General features: G+C 42.8%; 1 protein-coding gene across 2 annotated transcripts in view; it reads left to right on the top strand.

Moving 5' to 3' along the window:
• The window catches only part of SKAP1 (src kinase associated phosphoprotein 1), a gene marked incomplete at both ends in the record, with an annotated part of 274300 nt that overhangs the window by 68985 nt on the left and 186956 nt on the right, over positions 1 to 18359 (top strand). For both annotated transcript variants that reach the window (XM_080924400.1, XM_080924401.1), the window contains one exon: positions 1709 to 1810. In XM_080924400.1, the coding sequence (XP_080780526.1) occupies positions 1709 to 1810 (102 nt within the window). The remainder of the gene's footprint in view (positions 1 to 1708; positions 1811 to 18359) is intronic.

An 18359-nucleotide genomic window follows, 5' to 3' on the forward strand; every position in this document is an offset into this window, starting at 1 on the left:
TTCTTTAGATGTTAGACTGGAGAGGGATGGGCTCTTCCTCTTGGTGGCTCTGTCAGGTATACAGAGCAAGCGGACCACCACGTCTACAGTGACTGTTAAGCGAAGGTGTCAGTACATCCTATAAATGCTACATTTTGCTTGAAACATATACTATTTTTTTAAAAAAAAGGTTTTTGATTTGCCTCCAAAATGAAAACTTCTTCTTTTGCCTCGGGTCCGATTACAGGTTTCTAGCCAGGCGGTTCATTTGTGTCCTTGTTGATAATGTCGTTTCAGAGGCTCTGCCGTGGTGTAAAATTTGAGTGGTTTAACCCTCTGTCCAGTATTTGAGGCTTTTATTGGCTAGCAGTTGTGCGGGGATGCTTCTGTGCTCAAAGCTTGGGAAATGTTTTGTCTGGCTTTAGTTAGTCGCTGCTGTGTCAGGTAAAAGAATTTTTCACCTCTAAAAACTTCATAGTTCATTTTAAAGTCCCGTGCATGCAGATGTTCCGGCCAGTCGAGGGCATCTGCCTACCACTGAGCATTTGAAGACAAGTCTGGTTTGTGGAAGGAGGAGGCCACAGTCATTCTTTTTTTTTTTTTTTTTTTTTTTTTTTTTTTTAAATCATTTTATCTCCTCCCTATCCTTGAGTTTAATTGTAGGAAATAAACCTTTAAAGCCAGGCAATAGAGAGTCTTTGCAGGTTGTTTGGTTTCAGTGCTCCCTGGTTGGAATCCTGGGCCAAAACACTGCTACAGTGTTTACTGAGATTAGCATTTGTGATTTCCTTTGGAAATTAGTATCTGAGAGAATATTAAATTCAGTTGAAAAATCCCGTTTTCATGTTTGTGAAATGAAGCAAGCAGCTGTCAGTGTCTTTTCACCAGCAGGCCGGTAACTCTGTTTGGGGGATTTTTTTTTTTTTTTTTTTAAGGAAAACAATTTGCAATGCTTTCATTTTCTTCCGGTCCCTGAGTGAGCAGAGGACACCCTCTGCCTGAACCTTTTAAAGTAACATAATAGCACTGGGCACTTCTTCAGAAATACAATTCAACGTAGGCCGTAGGCCGAAAGCACCCAAAAGAGATTAGCGATGTTTTAATTGCATAATTCAGTATGGTATGTATATATTACCTTTATCAAAGTCATTTTGCAGAACAAATATTACCTTCCTCTGGCTTTTGGAGTCCTGAGAGAGGTTTCGTTCAGGCGAACTTTATTAAGGTTGCAAAGCAAGTAGTGATTTAAATAGGAATAAAATCCAGTCTGGGTTCTCTCTGTTTATGGCTCTGATTTTTCAGGGTATGAGAGAGTATTGACCTTGCTACATTATATTATGTAGAAAAGATTAGGCCTCTGTGTCTTTCCTTCCATTTCATTTAGAAATGGAAAGAGAAAGAGGCCTTTGGGGTAAAGGTTGTAATTCATGGAGATGTAGAATATATGAAAACAAATTTATACAGCCAGGTTTTCATTTTAAATGTGACAGAGAAATTACCCTTTTGTGGCGAAAGGTCTTCCCACGCGAAGCAACCAGTTGCTTAGTGCTAGAGGGAGGTGGTGGTGTGGAAGATTTCTTAAAGTTGTTTCTCTATCTCTCGGGCTAGCAGGAGTGGGCGTGGCCATCAAATAAGGGATGCCGCCATCTTTGCAAGCACTGGCCAACACCTGTAAATGTGCACATCAAGATGTCCAGTGGATGACGTGATTTTCTTTTTCAACCCTCAGGAGGCGACCTTGGTCAAGACGGCTCTGATGACAGTCTGAGTGGGACTCATGGCCCACCCCTCGCATCAGACGCATCCGTTTGGTCAGACTATCAGGACGAGGGTGAGTGTCACCTCTCTGGGGGTTACTGCCTTTCCTGTGGCCCGCTCTGCCTCTTGTCACTTTGTTCCCAGCAGTGGCTTTTCTGTGTTGGTGATCACTGATTTGCAAAGAACAGCCACATGCTTCATTGTGGTGCTCAGCCCCTTGGGCGATTCAATGTTCCCACAAGTTGACGTATTTAGAGAAGCGCTAATGTCATGGGGGAAGACAACAGTATTGATCTTTGTATAAAACAGTAGCTCACAAAGTGTGAGGGCATTTTAAAACCACGGGGCCTAGTCTCTCCATCCTTTCAGATCTTTTGGCTTCACTTGAGATGCATGAGATTTGGGATCCTCGCTCACAGAAAACTGGGTTATTAATTTATTGTGAGGTGCCTGAGACCTTTACAGTATTACCTCACCCTTGAGCACAAACCTTTGACTAAAACTGGCCTTGCTCAAGGGAAAGGCGAATGAGCTCAATGCAGATCTCCCCACAGCATCAATTTTTATGAATTTTTGTAAATCGGAGGACTTAAAATAATTGTATTATGATAAACATTTTTAAATATATGTATATACAACACGTAATGCAAAAATATCCATGAATTTCAGATCTGTTAGTATAGAGATTGCAGCCTGGTGGCTGCCAGCTTCTGGTACAGGCTTAGATTTCCCAGGGGTGGGAGGTTGCTGGGCTCTCCTGGCATCCGGCCACAGGAGCAGGAGGTTTGAGCATCTCTGTGTGCACAGTGTTCTTATCAAACTCTCTCATGCCTTCCCAGTGGGAGGAAAGGCTAAAGATGTTCCTGAACCAAATAGTAAATTGGAAACATATTATCCTTCGGGGCTCAGAATAAAGTTGGTAAATTGTTCCTTGTTTCTCTTTATGGATCCATATTCTTCTGTTTCTTTTTTTTTTTTTTTCCCTAAATTTTCAAGAAGGCACAGTCCCCGTTTTTCTCTTCCTGTACCTATTTATGACTCGTTCTTTCTTTCAGCCTATTTCAATGAGTCTTATATTTCCCTTTCATGAAATTGATGACTTCCATCTCAGAGTGACGGAATATTTCTGTCTTGCTTGAGCTTCGAGTGGTGTGATGCTCACACTTGTTCAAAGCCGGCGAGCCCACGCCGAGACACTGGGCTGGAAGCTTAATAATTACCTTGGTAGCTGACTAATAATTGTAGAGAATTAACAGTGCAAAACGTGAAGAAACTAACCTTTCATTTGGTTTTGATTAATCTAATGCTTGACAGAATCAGAACAATGGTGCCTCGTTAATTCATAGGTCACCTGCTTGGTATTTCCAGCTTCCCCCAAATACAGCCGAGAGTACAGTAAGCAAGGCAGAAAGGCCCCGGAGCAGAAACAGAGGTGGATGGGTTCCGAGTTCATGCTTGGGTTTCTTATTCTTGGGAGTGGCTCTGAGGCCCTCACTGGGGGTAAACCCTTTCTCTCTGTGGGAATTTGTATTACAGTGTTTCCCTTTCTTAGACCACAGTAAAGCTTCAAGTTAGAAGAAGGGGTACTGTGAGCTGAGTGTGTGGTGCACACCCATTGGGAGGGTCTTGAGTTCCAGCCTTACATGTACTCAAAAAGTAAGGTGCAGAAGCAACTGAGAAAAACCTTCAGCTTCTGTATGAATGCACATCAGGCGGTGTAAGCAAGTGTTCAACTGTGTGCAGATGTGCACAGCCACAGGCACATGCACAAGCACACACCCCATATACACACAACTATTTTTGTTGTTAAAAATAGTTGAACTTTAAAAGTTTGTGTTGGTGGGTCTGGGATTACCGTGTATGGAAGAGCACTTGCTTAATTCGTGTGTGTGTGGGAATGTGCATTGTAGCCACAACACTAGAAATACACATTGTGTTATAAGAAGTATACTTACGTGTGGAACATTCCAAAGTGGAAAACTGTTTCATAAACACTTCTCAAAAGAGAGGCTGAGATGGGTCAGCAGCTAAGAGTACTCACTGGTCTTCCTGAGGACCCAGGTTTGGTTCTCAGCACGCATGGTGAGTCTTAGAGATTCTGAGGCATCATAGGAAGGGTAAGTAGGGTAAGGCCTACCGGGCTCCAATCCTCATGCCCCACACCTCACTGGGAGACATGGTCACTAAACAGACCAACAGACACAAAGGCAGGACCCCCATTTGCTGGCAGGACAGCAGCCACGCTTGGGAAGAAAATAGGTTTAACTTGCTCTGAAGTGACATTTACTTTAAGCTCTTGGAATTTTATCTGTACTAGAAGCCATCAGACTGCTTTAGCTTTGTTTTCTTCCCCCCTCAAGTCAGAACAGCTTTCTTATTATTAAAGGACTCATAGCCCGACTGGCTGCCCACAGCTTTACTGGTAAGCAGTAACCATGATGCGTGTCATGTTTGGATCATGCGTTTGTGGAAACTACAAAGAGTCCTAGGTGAGCATGGGATTTTGGCCTTATGCACAGGAGAGAGACAGAGACAGAGACAGAGATAGACAAACAGATAGAGACAAACAGAGACACAGTGAGATAGAGAAAGGCAGACAAAAAGACAACAACAGAGACAGAGAAAGGACAAGGGAGGGAGGAAGGAAGAGAGGGATGGAAGGAGGGAGGGAAGGAGGGAGGGAAAAAAAACCTGGTAGAGAACACCGAAGTTATAGAGTAAACCAAGCACAGAGTTGAGAGTGTATTGCTACCTGATCACAATTCTGCTTTCCTGTGTGAGTGCCCAGAATCCCTGGCAGTCTGTATCCTGTGTCGAGACACTCACAGAGCACAGCTCTGCCACTGGGAACGAGGACTTGCTAACAGGGACTGACGTTTAGATTTCTGAACTGAAAGCATGGCTTCTTCCATTGGGGAGGGAAGAAGCATGGCAGACAGCATCTAACCACAACAGGAAGCAGGCAACTCTGGGTACAGTAACGGGACCAAAAGCAATTGCCCAAGAACCCTGTATCTCATTTCTCTTAGTGTCTACAATCTAGAGCGGGTTGGAACACATCGGTAAGCCGTCCTCATTAGGATGGGGGCAAACTGCCTTCGCCGGGTTAGGGAAACGTGTGAGCTATCAACAGGGCACAGTGACTCCTTCTGGAAGAAAGAAAAAATTGAATTCTTTTAACAGAATTTTAAAACCCTGCAAGAGTGAGTTATTTGTGCTATATGATTGTTTCTAATTAAAGGAAGAGGTTGGACAGAGATATCTGTAACGGACTGAGGATGTATTCACTGCTTATTTAACCCAGGACTGTCGGGAGGTCAGAGAAAGTTCTTCATGTTTGCTGAGTGAGGTATAAGTTGGAAATGTAAGCTCTGCAGCCTTGTTGTAGAACAATGAAAACCACAGAAACGTACTGATGAAGTCACCATACGCTTGATTTATAAGAACCTGCAAATTTGATCAAGTAGCAATGGTGGGTGCTTTCAACACCGTGCCCTTTTTTTTTTTTTTTTTTTTGAAAAGCACATTTGGAAGTATAAAGAAAGTTCCGGAATGAGATTTATCAGTGTTGCTCTCAGCATTTCTTAGTTTTAAATACCTCCACTTTCATCTAAGTTTCGAACGCAAGTCACATTGGGATTTATGGCTGCGAACAACAGGCCCAGGGACTCAGAGCACCTTGCTGCACGAGTGAGGCTTTGGATTCCGTTCAGCCTTAGAAACAAAAAAGATTTTAAACAATAGACCCAGTTTTGTTGGTTATTGTGGGTATCATCATCATCATCATCCCACAGTGGTGGAGATCAAACCTTAGACCGTGCAGATTTTTTGGCAAGTATTCTACCCTAGAGTCAGCTTTCTGGTACTTTTCATCAGAACTGAAAGTATTCCAAACTATCTGAGCATTGTGAAGTGAAAATACATGTTTATAGCTGGGCACGATGGCACCCATCTGTAACCGCGGTGCCCCGGAGACAGAGGCAGGAGGACCAGAGGTTAACCACGTAGACAGCCTGGGCTACATGAGGCCTTGCTTAAAAAAAAATATGGTGGCCTTTGTCTACCCACCATGTGGATGTATTGCTGCAGGAAAATGAAGTTCTAACCCATTGATGAGATGATGAGTCACGCTTGTGCTGCAGCTTCCGGTGCGGAAGAGAGTCCTGGGGAGTAGGAGGCATGGTGAGGACTCTTCAGCTCGCTTAGTTCAGAGTGGGGAGAACAGGGAGAAACAGTTCCTTTCATCTTCAGGAGAAGGCGGCCTGGGATTTGGCCTTGGATAACAGGCAACACATGGAGATCACGTGGGGATCGGGATCACGTGGCTACCTGTTCTTTGGTCTATCCAATTCATTCTCCTAACTGCTTTATCCTGTTCATAGAATGTTAACTTGTAAATGAAAATATCCAGCTGACTTGTGACCTGTGACAACTGCTCTGTGGGCGTGTTACAGAATCCAGCACGCATATATATATATAAAACTGAAAAATATATGTATATGTGTGTATACATATATATGTGTTACATATGCATGTATGTATGTATGCATGTATGGGAGGGGCACTGGTGTGTGCTTGTGAGTGCAGATGCCCATGGAGGCCAAAAGAGGGCGCTGCATCGTCTGCAGCCAGAGTCACTGGCACTTGTGAGCCGCACAAGGATGCTGGAAACTGGACTCAGGTCCCCAGTGAGATAGTACAAACTCTTAACCACTGAGCCATCTCTCCAGACCCTTTTGTTCTGGTTTTTATTTTAACTGTTCTGTTGTGGGTTCTAGAATTTTTTTTTAAATCCCTCTGAGGTCTTATGATTGAATTCTAGTTTTATTTCCTTCCGGCCTGTTTTGTTTTTTTCTTGGCACATCGTGGAGACTTGCCTCGAACTACTGCAGTTTTTTTTTTTTTTTTTTTGCATTTCAAGGCAAAACACATTCTTCCCGGCTTTGTCTGTCTAAACGATATCCTTCGGCTCTTCTATAGCCTCCGTTTTCTCTTCTCTGCTGAGCAGGTTGTGCTAAGACCTGCAATTCTTAATTCAATGACAACATCTGTGACTGGCCCACTTTCTGTTTTGTTCTACCCTCCCGAAGTTATAGTTGTATAAAGAACTCCACTCGTCGGGGCCGACTTCCTCCTACTGAGCTTTGAAATCCGCCTTCTGAACATCTACTGTGGTCTCTGTGCTAACTGCCGCTCACTAGGCTGACCCTGCAGTCTCAGTCCGCGAGAGCAACTCCTTCCCCGGAGGCTTTGTGCTCAGGGTGTGTGAGGAACACCCTCCCCACAAGCCGCTCTCACATCTCACGTCACAGTTGTGAATATTTAAGGCCCAATTTTGGTGTGAGAATGATAAGGGTTCGCTGAGGAAAACAGTGAGCACTCTGCAAGGTTTACTGAGGTTTGCGAATTAATGATGCAGGGATTAGAGGCAAATGACCTCATCGATCAGTTCATTCTTCGCTTAAGTCTCCCCATGACTTGGGAGGGACGTGTGTGTAGAGACTCTACTTGGAATGTTAGAAGCCTATGGTAGACTCTGTCATTGCTTCCCCTGAGCCAATGATACCCAGTACCTCGGCACACACAGCTCCTTAGTCTACGGAAAGGAATAACAGTGCAAAGAGTGAGCTGTTTCCCCTGATGAAGTGAGGAGCAGTACTGTGCGTGTGTGTGTGTGTGTGTGTGTGTGTGTGTGTGTGTGTGTACTGTGTGAACATATTTAGAGGTTTTAGGGGCTTTTTGTTCTATAATATGAAGATGGGGAAATGAGTCAACATAGTCCCCCCTCCTACATGTCTGTAAACAAATCCACATGCATGCACACCTACGCTCAAGTAAGCATTCGTCACCTTTCTGTTTATCCTCCAGACAAGTGTGCCCATCTTGGTTGTTAGCTAGAAGCTGTCTTTCTTTTGAGGCTCTTGCTGGGGAGGCACATAAAAGTCATTTACATGACTGTGATCTGGGGACCCAAGAACATACTCTCCAGTCACGACTCCGGTCTGATGACCATGGTGGATTTCTGAACAAGTCTCTCACTGGCTTCAGGTGAGTCATTCTGATTTCAGATCACAGAGACATTAGGGACCCGGTGTTGAGCTAACTGTGATAAGGTAAGTAAGCTGTCACTCACGATCGTAGTGGCCTTCCTCATGAAGACAAATGTCTTATTGGATCTAAGGCATCACGCCGTTTATGTAGTCTGGTATAAATCAGAGATGAAGATGACAAACGGGGTTTCAAATCTGACAGTAATTTATAGAACGCGAACAAATGATTACCACGGATTATACATGTTTCGTGAAGAATTAAAAAACAATAACAATTATCTGTCTATGAACAACCCATTTTTCATTCTTTACCCCAGCATATGTGGCTGCAGGCGCATATTTAAACTCTAACCTTCCTGAACCCTTTAAACAGGCTCTGGGCTGGCCTCCACCGGGCCGCTTTTACTAGAACACAAAACGAACCAGAAACTCGCCAACGTAATCCAAGTTTCTACATCTAAAACTATGGCATTTTTGATTCTGAAGGCGCAGCAGGCACCTGACGGAGCATTGCTTCACCGATGCCTGTGGGTAGAGACTGGTGTAGATCCCCCCTCACCTGAGGAATTTCCTTCGTGAGCACAATCCCAGCATGCTTTTCAGGGTGATACTCAAAAGCTCTCGCAAGCCTGGTCCTGGCTCTTGAGTTATTTTTCTGGAGTTTCAGGGAAATTCTTCAGACATGCACATCTGTCATCTAGATACACATAACCTTTTTCCCAAAATGACTCGGGCTGGTATATTTTATAAGCATCCTCAAACGTCCCAATATGCTAACACATCTGTAGGTAAAATACAATGAGTCCCTCCCTGGATTGATTTGACGCTGGGCCAGTGAGTTATCTTTTGAGGCCCGGGTTCGTTTCCTGGATTTTAATATACCACCGATGGAGGGTTTGTTATTGAATGTCTTTATCATCAGACACCCTTATCAGACATGGACTTAGCACATGGGATTGAAAAGGGAAGAAAGATGTGAGTCCTTCCTGCAGGGAGACAGTCAGCTGGCTGAAGAGAGGAGTTTTAAATTCCCTACCAGGCAGTGCCTGACATACAGTCCAGTGTTGCTGCTGCAGGTCTGGTTCCGAGGTAAGTACCAGTTGCTTGGCCCTGAAGTGTTTTGGAAGAAATTCGAAAGAAATATTTGACCCCCGGCCAAAGTGGTTTTGGATGTCTTTTCCAGAAAGGTCAACCATTTATTGGGTTTCTTCTCCAGTTAATGGGAGAACAGTCCCAAGTTTTAAGTGCAAGGGTCTGATTTTTCAAGAGTGACTTGGAAGAGAAGATTGTTTACACAATGGAGTGTTTTTTGTTTCTCTCCAAATTCTAAACTCATCAACAAGTAACAAGTTTAATAGTGATCACTTCCTCGTACAGTAAATAACCATTAAGGACGCCAGTGTGGTCACTTGGGTGGTGGCAGACTCACAGGGTTTCAGTTGTTACTGTGGTGTTGTGCGTGCTGGGTAGACGCCAATCAGAAGCAGGGCAGGCTTATGTCTCTACAGGCTGTTGATTGCAAAATCTCATACACCATGGCTAATTGTCTTGTTCTCAGAGCCTGTAAATGCAGTGCAGCTCAACATAGCGTTTGCTTTGCAGAGACGGTTTTACCACCCTCAGGGTCTGTTATTGTGCCCATGATAACCATGTTTAGAATCCTAAAGCCCTCAGTTTCATCTTAACGACGAGACTGTCCTTCCTCAAGCTCCACATTGGCCATTTTTACTTCCAAGTCTAATATTCACATCCATTTAGAAAAAGTTTAGTTTAAGCACAAATGACTCCCTAAGGCCTTACATACATACATATACATACACACATATACATATACATATATATACACACAATACACATATACATACATACACATATACACATACACATATACAAATACACATATGCATACACACATAAACATCCACATACACATATACACACATACACATAAACAGACACATACACAGACACATATACTCAACTCTTCATATTTTTGACAGTCTTTGCTTCCATGTTAGCCATAAATTCTTTTGACCTAAAGTTCAAGTAGCAAAACCAGAAATTCTTTGGGCTGGACATACAGCTCAGGGATAGAGCTTTTGCCTAGAACATACAAGGCCCTGAGTTTGATCCCTAGCAAAGTGGGGGGGGGGGAGAATGAAAAAGAGAGAGACAGACACACAGACAGACAGACAGAGACTGGGTGACTATCATTAAAGCTCTGGTTAGACCAGGATATTACGGTGAGCTGGGCAAAGATGGTTGGGTTCCCACACTCTGTTCCCAGCCATTCTAACCTGCTGTTCAGATTCAATAATTTACCCCCTTTAATGTTGTGCCCTAAGGGGGTTGAGCCCAGACACACTAGCAAGAATGATTGGGCTGAAAAGACTCTCTGGATTGTAAAATATTGGGGCTTTTAGGGGAAATTGTTTATTCAGGGGACATTTTCACTTATACATATTGTCTTCATACAATTTGCAGATTTTTCAAAATAAACTGTTAGCCTATAATTTACATGGCTGGGCATATCTTCCTCGAATGACCTGGAGTGTAGGCTCAATTTTATAATTATGCCATTTCACAACGAAGCCTTGGATTTCATTCATGCTAGCACAGGGTTAACTGTTGCCATGAGCTAGCTCCTCTGCACACAATCACTGTCATCCAGAAAGACATTGCAAACACCCAGCCACAGTGTGAGACCTAGACACTGTCAGAGCTCAGGGTGTAAAGTGTCCGTGTTATCTAATCTAGCCCATCTAATGAGCTCACATCATTCTTGCTAATATCTCATTTAATTAATTATCAAATATAGCGATTACAGTTTGGACCCTTCCTTCCCAGGACATCTTTCCCGCCCAGCTATTATTGGTAATTTATCCTTCATGTCTTACCTAAACTTTCCCTTCCTTGGTTTCAGGCCATTGCTCTTTTCTATACCATCTTCTGAGACTGAATAATTCCCCTAATTCATTTATAGTGTTACCTTTAGAAGGTATTAAAGACGGCGAACATTTATCCCCAGAGTCGTCCCTTTTCCAAACTGCATAAATTTCAGTTCTCGTAGTCCTTCCCTTCCTCTGCCCTGTCATACCCTCAAGTCACTGTGTATTTATCACACGCCTTGATATTTTCCATTCCAAGGGGATCACCTCACCAAGAGAGCTGCCTTTCCGAGAGGGGAGGGCTGAAGAGTAAAATCCCACATTAGGCACTAGAAGCCCGAGCGCTGTTTTGATGCTGGCGTTGGCGATCATCTGGAGAGCGCACTCATACAGCGTGTGCTGTGGCATATGCTGCGATATATGTATATTTTAATGCCTTAATGTATTATGGCCTGTTGTAATTGAATGTCTATAAAGTAGCAGTTAAAGGATTTTATAGACCTTGGAAAGGATCGGAATTCTCTAGCGCCCTCTTGTGGTACAAGCACAATAATGCTCTGCCGCATTCTTGGATTTTGTTTTGTCGAATTTTAGTGCAGGGGAGTTTTCAACGCAGAACGTGAACAGTGTACTAAAAGATTGAAATTTTAAACACACGCATGCATATTAATATTTAAAATATTTTTCTGGAGAAGTTATTTTCCTGTGAATGCTTTAAACCTCAAAAGATGGTGCTTTCTTAGAACCATCACTTCCGTGTGGTCTTTGACATGAGTTATGGGTAGACATACAAAACCAACTATCATTATAAGAGTTTTATATTCTTCAGTGATACCTGAGGGAAGGCTTAGATATGGTTTTTTTTAATCCAACTTACAGGTATTTTTCCCCGTGCTAATTTTAAAGGGAAGTGGTTAGCATTCCTAACGTACACCATTTAATCCTACCTACATTTTTCTCTCATATACTAAGTTTATTATTTCGAGGTTATGATTGCCACATGTTCTCCTCAACCCACACATTTCAAATGTTTATAAATCCTTAGTAAACGGCATGGCAGCTCAAGGGCAGGCATATATTTCTATGAGCAACATAAAATTATATTTGTTTCAGAAGATGCCACCCCAAGTAGCATGTGCCTGAGATTGCTTGATCTCTAGAGAGACCCTCAGTGACAGACAACTCACTAGATGACAGGTAGATGCTGTCCTTGGGCTCATTTGGGTTTTTGCAGTATTTAAAAAAAAAAAAAAAAAAAAAAAAAAAAAAAAAAAACCTTCTAGAGACTCGAAGAAAGTTCAAAAGCGATGAAGTCCAGTGCCCTCTGTGCCCAGCCCACTTTGTAATGTGCCCATGTGACATGAGATCCCACGTGACGGTTCTGGGGGACACACTTTGGGATATCAAGAATGGGCCGGCTCTCCAGGAGAGAATATTGACTGGTCCACAAGGGACCTGACAGAGAGGGATGGCTTAGGCGTAACAAGGTGGACGGGGTTGGTCACAGGCAGTGGGAGTGAGAACATCTTCACTAATTTTTCTCTTTCACCCCCCCCTCCAAGAGATGATAATTATTTTTCAAAGCAATAGAAATCAATTCACGTTTATTAAATAATGGGCTTCTCCCCTGAGATACACGAACACACATCTAACTTCGATCGCTTGGGTTTTTGTGCTGGCTTGGGGTTTTGGTTCTGGACTGGCGTTTCCTTTGAACAGGAAAATAAAACTGAATGAACTTATAAAAGAGTCACTGGTAGTAAAACATCTGTGGCTATTCATGGCAATAATCTCATTTTCACACTTGAGGCTTATTGATAATCTGGTCGGTTGGCCCTCTTTACTCTGGCTCTGTGATCAAGGTTAAGTTTTCTGGTTCCTCCTGGGCCTCACTGTTTTCCTTGTAAAGGTAGCATTTCTCATGAGACATTTAAGTTGCGGCTTTATACAGTTTTGTATAAAAACTTGGACAGTCCTAGCTGAGCAGAGGGGCAAAGAGCAACCTCTGTTTACACCTGGGCCATCTGCTACTGTGTCTGTGATCCATTTGGTCACCCAGAATGCTCCCTGCCCTTACCTAGCTCCCAGCTTCTGGTTTTAAGTCACATGTAAGTTTCTGCAATGCTTTCTGAAGTAAAGCGTATCCTTTCTTCCGGAAAAGAATCTTTCCAGAACACTTTTTTTTTTTTTTAAAGCAGAATTTATTAAGCAGTTCAAGGGTTTATCTTGTTTCGTTTAGCATTGAAATTAGGAAGAACAGAGTGATCTGTTTCTTGGAGAATTCTAAGGAATCCTCACAGAAACTGTTGGCAAAGGTTTGCCTCACACAGCTACGAGGAGGTGTCAGGGTCTGCCGAGGTGTGGTGGCCAGAACAGACACAGAGAAAAGATTTTCCTAGGAAACTATCTGAGTTCTTGCTAAGCATCCTATTCTAAATAACCATTGTGTGCTCTAACGCAGATCAAAACAAAGCTATAAACCCAGAGATCTTTCTGAATGTTTCAAGGAACCATAGGAAAACGCCAGAAGCTTCTTGTGTAGAATCGTTTGTGCTTTGCCTCTTCAGAAATAATGGGTTTATTTGGATTTGATGATATTCTGCCTTAAGTGCTTTTACCCTTAATTTGGATCTACTGAGATTCTCTTACTTGTTTTGGAATGAAGTACATTAAGGACCCTGCACGGGGAAAATATCTTCTTAGAGGGTTTGCATTTGCTCCTTGAATAAAAATTCAAGTTGCAGTGTAATTTCTGAACTGTAAGTATATTGATTCATTTGCATGTATTTTATTAAGTGTTAAGAGACATGCATCTAGCTATGTAACTTCTTCTGAAGCATTTTCTAAATGTTTCCGTTGTAAAGAGCTAGCTTTGTGTAACATGTCTAGTTTCTGAAGAGAAAAGTATATGCAAGACTAATGGCTTTGTCCCTCAGATTCAAAGGGATTTACAACAGATAACGGGAAAGCGGATGCTAACTCCAGTTCAGATCTGGTAAATCTAAATGGGTACCAACTTGTGAAGACACATCACTCAGGAACACCTATGGGGCTACAATTTATATCTCACACTAACTGTCCTTTGCGATTTTTTTTTTTACTGCTTCCTGTACTCTGACTTCCTTCCTTAAATTCTTACATTTTGCTTTTGCTGTTAAGAAATTAAATCAGAAACACAGCTGGACCCGTATGAACAGTGACTTAGTCATCTCTGGTATGGAATAGTGACCTGCACACTGCCGTGACCCCCGGGGTTAGTAAAGCTACAGCCCAGAGAAAAAGTTCCACAACTTTGACTTCACTTTTCTCATATACAAAAGGCAAGAAATTGACTTCTGTCTGACTTAGGAAGCTCTCCAGCCTCGTGCCCAAGCCATCCCTCATAATAATTCTAACAAATTATGTTTCTTAGTCTCGGTGATCTAAGAGCATGCCAGACATGATTTTCAATATATGGCAAAAGTATAAAATTAAGAAAAGATTCTGTGAAAATTTTGCACACTCTGCTAAATGAATTATTGAAATTCCAATAAAGATTTTTTTTTAGCCTAAAATGCTGCCTGGGTTTTATTTTCCCCTCAGTCCTTTCGGCTCTCATAAATGTCTCCATGAACGCTATCTCTGTAGAGTTGGAAAAGGATATATCCTGTACTATTTACCTGATCAGTAAGATTTTTAAAATGTGGCGTCTTGATGTGAGCTATTGACCAAGGCAGGCTGGCAGTTTTACTGGCCAGTTCGCAGTAAATCCATGTGGTAAAAAATCCCGGAGAAATTTCTGATTAAGAAACTTTTACTATCCTTTTAAAATGAAATATACTGGCCATTTTTCAATGATAAAAGCGGATATTTTATGTTATTGTCTGTATCTGGACTGCTGAAATATATTTTAATAAGTTTGTTAGGTAAGAGTGCTTAGATTTCTGAGATGTTAACTTAAATAGTCATCTCAAAGTTGAACCAAGTCCAGGGAGCGTGTGACAAAGTATGAGAAAGGCCAACCTGTTCAGCAGAAGTAAGAATAAAATCTCACCTCTGAAATAAACATACATGCACACATGTACACACACACACAACAGTTATTAGCCTTTTATAAATGTTATCAATGACTTAAAGCTGTAGTAATATAAAAGTGTTAAAATTAAAGAAAAGTGTTTTAAGTGAGAAGCAATGTTTGACATGTACTTTAAAACAGTAGTAAAGCTAAAAGCAGGATATGATATTTTTTAAAAAAGCAATTATATGTAACATTTCTACCTGAGGGCCAGTTATAGAGGTGACTAGTTTCAGATATCATGTAAATTAAGTGCTGATAATAATTGTATTTGAAAAGATGAAGTTAGGAATAATGTTTGATAAAGAAGCTCTTAATTGGAGTTCATGATTTGGGACTGATGTTTGCTCTATAGCAGAACACGTGTTAAGTATGCTCCAGGCCCTGGGTTCAAACCCAGGCCCCCGAAACAAGAAGTTGGTCACTAACAAGAAGGGTTTGCAGATAGTGTTAACTGCTCTGTCAAGCCACATGATCAATGTGTCTACTATGTCCACCAGGAACATTTTATTAAGAAGCTGGACATGAATGCCCGTTCTTCTCACATTTTGCATCAAAGCCGTGTTTAATCCTTCTAGAATTTTCCAAGTCTTATATATAATTATTTTTAGGCTTTTTGACTTAATGAGGTCAGAGGGCACAGGTTCAAAACATCTCAAACTGATTTCCAGTCCCTCTTGAGAAAGTTATGTGTCGATATACTTTACCAAGGTAAATGCCATTTTTAAAATATCCACCATCTCCCAGTAACAAAAACAGCTTCTTTTAACTCCCTGGGTGCTGTGTTCTCCTCCGGGGTTTCAGGAGAAGCAGCAGAAACAACCGGCATCATTCCTCACCCAGATAACGCCTTCTCTGCAGTTAATAGCTCCTTGTTCATCAAGGAAATGAATGTGCACAGAGGTGACACGTTCCTCACCCACTGCTCTTTGTTCTAGGGTCCCCCAGACAGATCACATCAGCCTCAGCTCTGACAAATATCCCCCCAAACTTTAACACTACGTTAAGTTGAGTTATGAGGTTTTAAGGGTACACTTCCCTGGCTGAAGGTTGATTGTCTCTGAGAGATAAGAGAATTGTGCTCAGTGATAATGGGGTCCTTGCTACAGGATCATCCTGAGTACTGAACTCACCATTGTCTTTATTTGGCTACTTGCTCACTCTTTGAATTTTTGGTTTGTTTCTCTGGGGAATTGCTGGCTACTACATTGGGTGACTCGCCTCTCTACCCCCCAAAGATATCTCAGAAAAACCTACTGAGTTCTAACAGTTGATGGGCCAAGACAGCTCAATCCAATAGTACAATTGTATGAGGTGTGCCCAGCTGGGGTGTGCCCACAGCTAAATACAAGGGGCGTTCCCCTCTTACATGCATGAGACATGAATGGAGGAAAGGATCTGAGCTGCTGGGCATTTCACCTCTCCTTCCCCAGCCCTCTAATATGCCATGCTCTTATTTAATTTCTGGTGGTGGGTTCTGCACGCACATGTGTTTGTGTGTGTGTGTGTGTGTGTGTGTGTGTGTGTGTGTGTTTTGTATTCTCTCTCCCTTCCTCCTTTCCTCTCTCCCTCCTTCCTTCCCTCCTTCACCTTCCTCCCTTCCTCTCTCTCTCTTTCTCTCTCTCTCTCTCTCTCTCTCTCTCTCTCTCTCTCTCTCTCTCTCTCTCTCTCTCTCTCTCAAGTTGAGACTTTAGAATTATGCTCTGAAGGCGGAAATTTCCAACTTGCTGTCCTGGCAAAATTTTAAGCTTCGGTCTTTGTTGGTGACAGTGACGGTGACAGTTTTTTATGCCAATCTCTGCAGTTGCATTCTGGTATATGACTCCATAAATGCCTTCGTAGTAGTAAAAACTACTGAGGAATGGTGAATTAAAGCCTGCCTGATGAATTGTGAACATTCCATTTTTCCCTCCGTATCATATAAATTTAAGAGCACTATTATAAATGGAATTGATAACACCACAGAGAAAAACTTTAGTTTGGTGCATCCCGGAGACACTCTAAAGCCCGATTTAGAAAGAAATGTTTAAACAAATGCACTGAAACCCTCTACAAAAGATTTATTAACCCAGCTCTTCACTATCAGCCACAGAAGCCACTTAGCACACAGCTTCCCTGTGTGCATGGAGCTCTGGAAGGTGAACTGGGAGTGCCCACTTTCTGTAATGTATTTATTGAATGCCCACATGCGCCGGCCGCGGTGATTTTACAGACATTACATGTAAGCACCACTGTGTACAATGTAGGCGTGTGATCCTTTATTACGAATGGAGAGAGATCCTGAGCGCTTGACTTGTCCAAGGTCTTCAGCTAAGAACACAGGAGGGGCAATATATTTGACCCGCTTCTTTAGTTCTGAAACCTGTAATTATTCCAACGCGCCACACTGCCTTACAGAAAAGGAATTGCATTTCCCCTCCAGACACTGCTTTCTGCTAAAAGGAAAACAGACATTCAGGTCCACCTTGAGAAAGGAGTAGCTTGTTAATAGGATGGTGGCTATTCATTAAGCATTTGCCCATTGTGGATACTGTATTGGGTGCTGAGGCTGCCTGCCCATCCCCACCCTGTCTCCTGATCTGATATAGCCCAGGGCTAGCGTCACACTTCCTATGTAGCCAAGTAGGACCTTGAACTTCTGAAGGTCCTCATGCGTCCAGCTCCAGATGTTGGATGGCAGGCTTGCACCCCCACAGTGGCGTGTGCAGTGCTGGGAATCGAATGCAGTTTCCTGCACACTGGGCAAGTACTGGGCTGGCTGAGCTACAGCCCCAGACACACTGAGACAGTTTCTCTTCTTCACCATTTAAGTTCAGTGTTCAAGATGGCCTCTCATTTCACAGCTCGTTCTCCTTTTGCTATAGCACATTGTCTCTCCTCCTTGCAGAGAGAGGGGAAGGGTCCCGCTGAGAAGGTGAAAGGGCCCTGCACTATTTGCAGTGTCTAGGGGAACAGCCACCCCCCCCCCCATATAGCTGTTTAGCTTATGGCTAGTGAGACAGATAAACAACGAAAGCAACCCGATTGGTCTTAAACTTTAAATATGTCTTCTAATAACTTGAGGGAGATAGTGGCCTCACACTGGAGAGCGAAACTATCCAAAATGACTGTTACTTGACCAGCTGGTACAAGAGAACTTTAGACCATCTCTACTTCAGAAACTGCCTGAAAGCTGGACAACAGGAAAGCTTGATGGGCAAGGGCGTGGGGGAAGAAAGTCTGAGCCATCGGCTTTGATTGAGGAGGTCAGAGGTTTGGGCTAGGTAACCAGGCAGGAGGGCCCTGGAGTAAATGTATGGGGAGGGGAACCCAGAGCAAACAAGATGTGGGGAAGGAGGGGTGTGACCTGGCAAAGGGCTTTGAAGAGCAGCATTCGAATCCATAATTAATGGACGTACACGGATTGAAAGGTAAATAAAAAACAGCATCTTTTTCATCCGCTCCCAGTAGATCACGACCCGGCATCTTGACAGGTAGCTTTTCCGTAGGTTGTCTAAAGGGCATTGCGATGTATGTGGCGTGTAGACTTTTACACGGCTCTCCTGTCCTATTCAAGAGCTCACAGGAGGAGAGGTTTAGGGCAGTATCTTTTCCAGAATAGGCATGTGGAATATTCCCCGGGAAGTATTT

This window comes from Micromys minutus (genome assembly GCF_963924665.1).
Source record: "Micromys minutus genome assembly, chromosome: 10".
NCBI lineage: Eukaryota > Metazoa > Chordata > Mammalia > Rodentia > Muridae > Micromys > Micromys minutus.